A 10951-nucleotide genomic window follows, 5' to 3' on the forward strand; every position below is an offset into this window, starting at 1 on the left:
TTTGAAGAGAATACGCCATATTGAATCCCAATAGGAAGCAGCGTAGCTTTCTCCTCCTATCTAGCGGCGTATCGGGTGCACGCGTAATTTTCGTAGTCCCCGAGACGCTTTAGGGACATCTCTCGGGTCGGTGACTCTGGACACGGCATCAGGACGGGCTCGCTGGAGTTCTACCCAACAAGGGGGGGGGGTTTACTGGAGAACCAAGTTGAATGGATCCGAGGGTGGCTTGGATTCAGCCCGAGCAGAAAGGACCGGCGAACGCCTTATGGATGCACGTCTGGGAAACGTCTCAGGGAGTACGCACGTTCTCCGCTCAACACGTCCACAACCAGTGTGTCAATTACGCGGCGCTGGACGTGTTGCAAAATGCCATGGTATCGAGCAAGAGCTTGGGCAGCAGCAGCGGGCATCAAAGCATCATCAAAGGCGACTCGGCTTGTGTCAATGACGCCGCGATATCCTCCCTGGGCATGGCGATATCCAACTTTTTCACCCCGGCCTCCGACGCGGGTGAAGGCAAAGCAGTGACCCCCAAGGCTGGGTCTTCCTCGCTGGAATCTCGTGCGGCGGACAGTCTCCCCTCCGGCTGCACGCTGGAGAGAACCACGGCTGGGAATAGAAACGTCGGCCTGCTTTTCGCGCTGGGTGACAGCACGGACAACAACCGGTACCACCACCACCACCAACAACTCCTCCATCACAACCGTCACATGTTCAATTTGTGCGCTCAAAGTCACCAGGTGGCCCCTTCTTTGCCTGTGAATCACTCTCACCCTCACCTCCACCATCATCATCGTCATCATCATCAGCACCACCACCCTGGCCGCAGGAGAAGTGACAATAAGGCCAGCACTTACGGGGTCAATTACTTGCTTTCAAATTGCACTAATGGCAACGACGCGAGCTCTTGGACGCCCTGGAGAACGAGAAAGTACAACCCGGGAGTTCTCGGGTGAGTTAAATTCTCTTTTGGGGTGTTACGCACTTTGGGAAGAGGGCATACTGCGTCTTTAGTTTAAATAGGCCCGTACGCGGTGAAAGTAGCGTACGCATTTTGCTGAATAGCATCAGCGGCTAGTTGCGTAAAAACAGCATCGCACCAATCCCAACGTGACGTTTAGTTTTGAAATTCGTATACACGTCCTGAAATCCTCATGTAACAATAACATTCTCACGTGTTGCTTGAATTTTAGCATGAAGCCAATAGTTGTTAGCTAGTTTTCACATTGCAATAAAAAAAAATCAACTTATCACTAAAGTCTGTCATCACTGACATTTTGATGTCTTTGAAGATTTCGTAAAGTTAGCCTTTAGGATAAAGGAATTTCAAAGTCAAAGTCTGCTTTATTGTCGACTTCTATAATAAAGCTATAAATTTTTTTAGCATGAAGCCAATAGTTGTTAGCTAGTTTTCACATTGCAATAAAAAAAATCAACTTATCACTAAAGTCTGTCATCACTGACATTTTGATGTCTTTGAAGATTTCGTAAAGTTAGCCTTTAGGATAAAGGAATTTCAAAGTCAAAGTCAAAGTCTGCTTTATTGTCAACTTCTTCACATGCCGAGACACACAAAGAGATTATAAATATAATGTTAGAAAAATGAAAACTGCTTTTTGAGAATAGTAAATGAAACTGTGGCAGGATAAATGAAGTATGTGTGTTCCTCAATGCTCCTTTGTTTTGTGTTGGGTTGCCTTCAGGGCCACATTAGTTTTTGCACACTTAGTAATTTCAACGTTCCTTGGTGTAATGGGAAGATATTTGATGCAACACCTATGCGTCCCACTGCATGCATGAGTGTCTGTCTCGCTGGCTGGTAGAATGTTTTCGCCGAGGCGTGGGCACATGGGCCGACTAAACGTCCCGCAGGGCTTTAGTAATTGATTGTGACAGTCCCCCTATTCCGTATTTCACACTGACACCATGGCATGCATTCTTAGAAAAAAAAATGAGCGGCCACAGGGGTGGAACAGAGGCGCACTGTTCATCGGTATTTGACTGCGAAGGAATCTTCTCGTTGTGCCGGGCTGTGGACAAAGTTCCGATTTGATGAGTGCGCTGGTTGTTTTTTTTTCTAGACTCCACAAGGAGGTGATGGACTTTTACAACTTCATGTCTCCGCGGCCAGAGGAGGCGGCGATGAGGAAGGAGGTGGTGAAACGCATAGAGAAGATCATCAAGGAGCTGTGGCCCACTGCAGATGTAAGTGATCTGATCTGATTTGTAAGCTCGTCATCAATCGCGCTCTGTCTTTGTGCCACCGTTACCGCCTCGTCGTATTTCCCAGTCGCGGGAAGAAAAAAAAAAAAGCGAAGGAGCTCCACTCAGCCTCCTCTTTGGCGAGTTGGTTCTCGCAGCTATTTCTCTTCTCGCCATTGTTTGCTTGGTTTGGCAGCGCTCTCCACTTGGCACAGTCGGCCCGCTCCGAAGTGGAACCCGGAAATGCATTGTATGGACGTCTCAATTGGATATTATGGACTGTAAAAAAAAAGATTTTATTATTATTATTTTTTTTCTTTCTTCTTCAAAGTCAAAGTCTGCTTTATTGTCAACATCTTCACACGCCGAGACACACAAAGAGATCAAAGTTACGTTTTCCCTATCCCACGGTGACAAGACATATTACACGATAGACATACAAGTAAACGATGCAATATAAAAAAAAACAAGAAGGCACAAACAATAAATAATAAGAGCAACAATAAATAATAAATAAATAGATAACACAACGAATAAAAGCCAGTGTGCATACAGACAGTAAAAGTACAGGACGCTACGCAGAACGGGGAAGCGAGTTCAGGATCCTGACAGCCTGGAGTATGAAGCTGTTTGAGAGTCTGGTGGTGCGGGAGCGCAGGCTTCTGTACCTCTTCCCAGAGGGCAGAAGCTCGAACAAAGAGTGAGCGGGGTGACTCACATCACTCACAATCGCGGTCGCCTTGCGGGTGAGATGTTGTGTAAATGTCCTTCAAGGAGGGGAGCGAAGCACCAATAATCTTACCAGCCGTGTTCACTATGCGCTGCAGGGCCTTCAAGTTGTAGTCAGTGCAGCCGCCACCCCAAACAGCAATACAGCTGGAGAGGAGGCTCTCAATGGTGCCGCGGTAAAATGTAGTCATGACGCTCGCTCGCCTGAGTTTCCGCAGGAAGTACAGGCGACGCTGGACTTTCTTTGTCAGTGATGCGGTGTTGGTGGACCAGGAGAGATCCTCACTGGTGTGCACCCCCAGGAACTTGGCGCTGCTCACTCTCTCCACCACAGCACCGTCGATGGTCAGCGGCAGGTGTTGGGTGTGACCCTTCCGGAAGTCCACAACAATCTCCTTGGTCTTGTCGACGTTCAGCAGGAGGTTGTTGTCCCTGCACCACGTGGTCAGAAGGTCAACCTCCAGCCTGTGTTGAGTCTCGTCTCCCTTGGTGATGAGACCCACCAGAGTTGTGTCGTCAGCAAACTTCACTATACGGTTGTTGCTGTAGGTTGCAGTCCAGTCATCGGGGTTGTTACGCAACACCCACGTTACAATGAAAATGTTGATTTTTTTTTTTTTTTTTTGGGTGAGGCAGACAATTTTAGCCAGCGGTTTAAGAACAAGGGATGTTTTATTCTGCCTGTGAAGGATAGATTAATGGGTCCTGTCTGTCAAAAGAGAACACAACAAGGGGAGCACTTGACTAATGGGTAGCCTTCATTTTTTTCATGTTTCTCCATTTGTAGGTCCAAATATTTGGAAGCTTCAGCACCGGACTGTACCTTCCAACAAGGCAAGAGAGACTCGCACATCAATCTGTCAGCATTGTAAACCCTGTGTGTGTGTTGTTTTTTTTCTTTTTCATGCGTTGTTTTGACTTGGAATGTGGATTTTTCACCCCCTCCCCCTTTAGTGACATTGACTTGGTAGTGTTTGGAAAGTGGGAGCGCCCCCCGCTGAAAGAGTTGGAGCAGGCTCTCCGCAAGCACAACGTCGCCGAGCCCCTCTCCATCAAAGTGCTGGACAAAGCGACTGTGAGTGTTCCGCCAGTTCACAACTTGGCACCGCTGAGAAAAAACCCTTTTTTTAGATTTCAAGTGGTCAGCCTGAAATCGAAAGCTTTGGCTCCCATCGCTCCTTTTTTCGTCTTTGAGAGGAGGAGCGGAGAAACGAGCAGACACAATTAGTGTCCCCCATCTGTCTGCACGTCCGTAGCTTAAGTCGTTGAGATTAGCGGACGAGAGGAGCCCAAGCACTCATTTTTCCGCCGTGTCCTTCAGGTGCCAATCATCAAGCTTACAGACCGGGAGACCGAGGTGAAAGTGGACATCAGCTTCAACGTGGAGACCGGCGTCAAGGCGGCGAACTTCATTAAAGATTATGTTCAGGTGAGATGTCCGTCGAAGGGCCATTTTGGATTCCCAAATTTCGTTGTTGACGTTTGAGGCGTATTTTTCAAGGAACTGTACCACTTGACGGGAATTTGACTCCACTGTAGCGAGAAGTAAATGTTGGTTGCGGATGAAGAACGGACAAGAGCGGCAACGTCTTTAAATCAAAGCAGCCCAGTCGCATAATTACTGTTTTAGAGTGGCGTCTAAAAATAGAACTTTGGAAATTCCCCCTCTCTGCGAATCGCGGCTGTGCCAGCAGTTGAAAAGCGTTACACTTGACTCGCTTTGCCTCATGCTGGAAGCTGACCCATATTTTTTTTTGCTGCGCGTGGGCAAGGTTGTCGCTTAATGCGCTCGGGACGTCTCGCTTTCCCCGAGGGTGGATGTCTGCCCGTTTTAGTCACGGCTCGCCAGGAATTCCAGGTGCTGATCTTCCGGCAAGATGTCATCCTTTTGTCCGTTTGTTTACGTCGCGGCTCTGCCGGGATTGCGTGTCGAGGCTTGAGAGCCCCGACAGCCGCACTCAATCAAACGTCGATGTTGTTAACGGGGGAAGGAGGCTTTGCTGCAGTCTTATCGTTATGGCGGAGGTTTGACTCTTTTCCTCTGCGGGCAGCTTTCCAGTCTTCGTACGTTTCTTTGAAAAGTCGGCCAACACGCACAAAAGTGCCACAGGCTTTGGGAAAATGAATATTTGTAATTCCTGGGCTTTTAAAACACTTTCAGGGAGCCTCATGGATATATTGAAAAGAAATCTTTTTCACATTAGGTCCGATAATATTTATTTGCCGGTCCACTTTCAGAAGTATCCGGTGCTGCCTTACCTGATCTTTGCGCTGAAGCAGTTCTTGCTGCAAAGAGATCTGAATGAAGTCTTCACGGGCGGAATTAGTTCCTACTGCCTCATCCTGATGGTCATCAGCTTCTTGCAGGTACTGGCGAGAATCAGATTTTGATACGAGTTGGATGGTTAATGACTCGGTTAATTGTGTTCACCCCAGCGTCATCCTCGCATCGACGCCAGGAACCCCAGAGAGAACTTGGGCGTCCTGCTGATTGAGTTTTTCGAATTGTACGGCCGCCATTTTAACTACTTGAAAACAGGGATCCGCATTAAAAACGGAGGAGCTTACATTGCCAAAGACAAAATGGCGGTGACCAACGGTTACAGGCCGTCCATGCTTTGCATCGAAGACCCCTTGCTCCCAGGTACGTGCGGTCTCGCCGACCCTTCGGTATGGAAACGCAACACCAATTCCATCCAATTTGCCGCCACGCAGGCAACGACGTGGGCCGGGGCTCGTACGGCGCCATGAACGTCAGGCAGGTGTTTGATTACGCCTACACGGTCCTCAGCCACGCCGTGTCTCCACTCGCCCGATCGTATCCCAACAAAGACTCGGAAAGGTGACGAGCCTGAGCACGCTAGAAGAGAATTATGACGACTCCTGTCCTCTGAAACTCTTCCCTCGTTCCTTTTTGTAGCACCTTAGGAAGAATCATCAGGTTGACCCAGGAAGTGATTGACTACAGGGAGTGGATCATCAAAAAGTGGGGCGGCAGGGTTCTGGCTCGAGCCGATAACAGAGGTATATAATTCTTCAGTGCGGCTCAGCGAAACCTCGTTTATCAACCGCCATTTTGCATCTCCAGTGCCAACTCCCAAGGAGCCGGTGTCCGAGCAGGACCCCAGCTGCCGGCTCGGCGGCGGCAGCGGCGGCCCAGAGGAGCAGCAGAGGGACTCGGCGTCCCCCCAGAGCGCAGACTCGTCAATGTCCACCTCCAGTCCCCAGGAGCACTCATCCGCCTCCTCCGTCTCTTCCCTCTCCGGGTCAGACAATGTGAGTCGTTTCAGGATTCCGAACAATTCTTCTGGACTGTTAGTCTCGCCTCAGTGATGATGATAAGAGTTTCTGGGTGGAGGCTCTGTAACCCAGCAACTGGATAAATTGTTGCCGGCCGGAAGCAGATGGTGGAATGTACACAGTTATGTCTGAAGACAATTCCCGCTGCAGATAAAATTCCCCACCGTCCAGTGTGAGGAGAAGTTGGCAAAGCAGTCAGTGAAGTTTGTCCGTAGCCGGCTGCTTGGTTTTATTTGCCAACGACCTCACGTTTCCCATGACGATAGCCGGAACGGAAGTTTGGATTTCCTCCTCGTCGACTACACTTTCCGCTACTGCTTCATCCTCACGCCAGAGGTGGCGAGAGCCAACAGCTGGTCGCGCATGTGTCGGAGCATCTGCGCGGGGATTAGCAGAAATGATTTTTCCGCTCTGTGTTGAATGTTCGGAATAAAAAAAAATGCCGTTTTTGTTTTCATTCATCAGGACTCCGATTCGGCGCCACCCTGTCCAGTCCCTCCGGCCCCTCTGCCACCGTACGCGTCATTCCCACCGCTGGGCTTAGCTTTCCCGGCGGCGTTCAGAATGCGCGGCGCCAAAGCGGGAATAGCCGGACCCCATCTGCTCTTGCCGCCTCGCTCGCAGGTAGACGCGCAGGAATAGCGTTTATCGCTTTCTGGAAAGCGACAAGTGTTTTATTATCTTCTTCTTTGCCAGGCTCGCGCCTCGCTCCCCAGGGGTCTCGCAATGCACTCCGTAGCCGGCAGACAGATGCGTATCGACACGGGACTCCCCGCCTTCTTCCACATGCCCCTCCCAGCCCATGTCCCCGCCCCTTCCAGTCCCCAACCTCCGCCCAGTTCCCACTCCAGCCACGCACATAAGGTAGGCTCCGGACACACAACTATTCTCTCCATCTCTTCTTAAAATGTGATTACTGAAAGAAAAAAAAAATCATACGTTTCATAATTCTTATTAATTTTGTGTCCTCCTCAGAATGGTGTCAAGTTCAACGTCAAGGGCTTGCACAACCCGCCGCCGCTCATCACCAACCCGGCGGCGGCCACCCGCGGACACCCTCACACGCACGCTCAGTACCACCGGAACACTTGGCGGCGCAGGAAGAGGGACAGCCTACCGGTTAGCCCCAGCAGATAGAGACTGGGCACCCCTCCCTCGCTCCCCCCCTCCCCTCACGGAGACCAGCAGTTTTCACTTGAGCGGAGCGGTCGCGGCGTGAAGCAGCCTGCTGCTCTGCTTCCACTTCAGCGTGACCTTTTGTTCACCGCCTTGTAGCGTTTCAGTATTATGTTGCGGTCAGTATTTCCGCCTCCAGAGCTCGTCTCGTTTCTTTTTTCAAGCGCTGCCGACGGGAGCTTCGCAAAGCTCCTTCCAGGCTCAGTGTTCTTTTTTTTTTTTTGCCGTTTTGTGCAATATTTGGTTTTTCTTTTCAGAACCAAAATGCTTATTTAATTTGGTGCGTATATGTCAGAGGCATTTTGATACCGTTTATTTCTTTTTTCAGAGTTTTTACATTCTGTTTACAGAACTTTTCGGGTGAGAAGGAGCCCAGGTCAAAGACCCCCTCCACTTGTTTTACGGAGGAGCTCTTATCTCAGTAAGCCTCACTCCCCCCCCCCCCCCCCTCTTAGACGAGGCGAGCCAGTCGATCGCCCGAGGAAGTTCGGTCGAGTGTTGAGAAAATAGCACCCTGCGATCGTATGTGGATGAGAGGATGTGATTGTGCTTTGGCTTTTGCAACCTCAAAATTGTCTATCGTTTTATCGTGGACTCTTCTGCTGCCATATTTCTTCCGTCACTGCCTTTTCTGCTTCTTTACTTTAAAACCCCCCCCCCCCCCCCAAAAAAAAAAAAAAAAGACCGGCTGTGTGAAGCCGTAAATCAGTGCCCGGGCTAGCACTAGAAAGTTCTTGGCCATAAGGCGCTTCCCAAAAAAAAAAAAAAAAAAAAGAAAAGCAGGGGTGTGGTCCTCCTAATGAAAGGACCCGAGTTAAAGGGAATTATATATTGATTCCATTCATATATTTAATTGCCAGGTATTTCCGCTAATTGTTTGCAATGCCTTTCTTTGTGTTTACTCCGTGTGTGTGTGAGGTCACAGAAAGGACAAGCGAAAAGGCCGTGACATCACGCACGGCCGTTTTATTTCTATGCAAGTGGGTTACTCCGATTATCGTGTCACGTCTTGTGCATTGGAGGATTATTGTGCCCTGCACCCCTCCCCACCTAAGGAAAACGATTGGACTGGACAAGAGTTCTTTTTTCTATTCTTGTGCAGTGTGTGCGTGTGTGACCTCGTTAAGTGTGTGGATCGTCTCGGACGGTTTTTGGAGTCGAACGCGATGCACGCAGAATGCGACTTGCTCTCTGTCGGCGCAGCATCAGACAAGCTTTTTACGTCACGTTAATGACATTCAATGCTGTTACACTGTTTTAACTTTTTATTTTTTATTTTTTCCTTCTACGGAAGAAAACGCCAGGCAACTCTGACCCGTGATTCAAAACTGCCCACTCAGCATCAATTTGACCCCCCCCCCCCCACCTGATCAGCAACATAGAAATGATCTCACCCAAATTGGAATTATGGACTCCCCCACCACTTTTTTAAAAAAAAAAAAATCTTTCATGATCCAGTTTTGCTCGATTACAAGGCCCATTCTTAAAACAAAGCCTCGTCTGGAAGCAGCAATGAAATGGCCAGTTTTTATATTTGATAGGGGAAAATATCTAATTAATTGGTCGATCATTTTAAAAAAAGGTTATATCAGTTTTGTTTTTTTTAAAAGGCCAAATATCGGCTAGTTTGATTCGTCGGGCCCTGGGAATTAGAGATGGGTAGTTTGTTGGACCGGGTCAGAGTTGCCAAACATCTTCATGCAGTATGGTATCTCACTTCTTACTTCGAATTTAGAGTTCTGAAGTGAAACAACAAGCAAGCACCAGCAGGTTGTGCACGGAGGTACATTGTAATCTCTCTCCTGTTACAAATATGACGAGGGGTTTTAAAAGTGGGGCTGTATTTTGGAGAAAGGTGGCAGCCAAGGATCCCCACCCCAACCAATTTAAAGTTCATCCGGGCTGATTGTTGTAAGCCAGAAACCACTCGGCCAGCTTTTGTTTCGGGGCTGTTTTTCTGGAACTTTTTATGTGTCTTTTTCTATTTTCTTTTTTAAATAAACATTTTAAAACTGCCATCCAATGTCCGTGTTTTGTCCTGGTGATGACGATGTCCAATCAGCTTTCCCAATTCCGAAATTGGCCGCTTTGGGGTAAGTTTTGTAAATATTATTTTACTTCATCACTGCATGAGTCATCTAAAATGATTCATTTACAGGTTTGTTTTGAAATTGCAACCATGAAGAGGGAATCCGAATTTCTGTAAGTATGAATATCACGTGAGAAAAGCTTCTTGACCTTTTGTTACATTTGGAGAAACAAAACCAACCTCGTTTTTAATTTGTAGACGCTGAATGTGAATCCAGGTGTAATTCTCCTTGTTAACCGCTAGATGGTGCAATCGTAGCACATTTAGCTTAAATCGTCATTAAAGCGTCCTTTTTTTTTCTTTCCATACAGATATGCAGTATAACACATTTGAGTGTTTTTCTAAACGTGTTTTTTCTTATTTTAAATAAATGTTGTAAATTTGTTGAATTTAATTGAATGGAGATAAATTAACATTCATATTCCAATTTCTCCAGATTTTTATTGCAGGAAATTAAAACATTTCAAGCAAGTTTTAGTAGAATTTAAAGGTAAAATCCTTACTTTCAATTGGGCAGGTATCAGTTTATTATTCATCGTGAATTCCTTTCATTGTTGTCTTCCCTTGATTGCTGCATTTATAGGCCGTCTCGGTCTACTTTAATCACACTCATTTTGCCCTCATCAAGGTGGGCTTATTTCCGAGCTCATCAGCTCTAATTAGAGAACACTTGGCTGAGTCGTGTAATCGGTGATTCAATTGACGTAAGTAGCTCAAATCCTCAATATCCTCTCTTTCACATTCCAATTGTGACATCATTTTGTTTGACCTTTGTGTTGGACGCATGCCATTGACCTCTGTTGATTTCCCACGTGTGTGGCGCCACGAAACATTTGTCCATAGCCGTGTTTTCCGACCTTTGTTGAGCCATGACACACAGTAGAAAACTCCCACGACACCACAAAACTAAAAGACTGAAAATGTATACATTCTGAAATAATGGGGCTGTTTCAATTCGGGGGATAATTATCAACCATCTGTTTATTATTCATCTCATGGCTTCGCTGTCATTGTTCTCAAGTCTATTCAAAAAAATAAAATAATTAATAGGCCTGCTAGTTGTCCGGTGTAGTGAGTTGTTGTTAAGGAGCAATTGGGTCTCGGGAAGAGGAATAATATAGGAGGTGGGACAAATTGGAGTGCAATTTCACATTGATCGGGACCCCTAGTGTGCTGAAGTGTCCGCTCACAAGAGCCGCATGCAGGCAGCAGACAAATTGGAATCACATTCATAGACTCGTGGATTGGTTTCAGTATATTGCGCTATTTTATTTCTTTTTTTGTCCCCTTTTAAGCACATTGGATTGATAAAAAGAATATATATATATACTTTTTACGCAGAGCTTGCTCACATGCTTTTCAATAAAGAGGTTAAGAGTGCTTGCTTCAAGTTATTTGTCAACTCCCCAGTTGGATTGTACCGCAAAACAAGAGAATTAATCATTGTGAATT

General features: G+C 47.1%; 1 protein-coding gene across 1 annotated transcript; it reads left to right on the top strand.

The window, feature by feature from the left end:
• On the top strand, nt 1-9428 carry tent4a (terminal nucleotidyltransferase 4A). Its single transcript, XM_061267671.1, has 13 exons — nt 1-955; nt 2085-2208; nt 3722-3768; nt 3889-4009; nt 4256-4363; nt 5173-5301; nt 5371-5578; nt 5650-5776; nt 5855-5958; nt 6023-6210; nt 6700-6858; nt 6931-7098; nt 7210-9428. The coding sequence occupies exons 1-13, from the start codon at nt 213-215 to the stop codon at nt 7369-7371; spliced, it is 2388 nt and encodes a 795-aa protein (XP_061123655.1). The 5' UTR covers nt 1-212; the 3' UTR covers nt 7372-9428.
• The last annotated feature ends 1523 nt before the right edge of the window (nt 9429-10951 follow it).

Source organism: Syngnathus typhle, linkage group LG20 (genome assembly GCF_033458585.1).
Source record: "Syngnathus typhle isolate RoL2023-S1 ecotype Sweden linkage group LG20, RoL_Styp_1.0, whole genome shotgun sequence".
NCBI lineage: Eukaryota > Metazoa > Chordata > Actinopteri > Syngnathiformes > Syngnathidae > Syngnathus > Syngnathus typhle.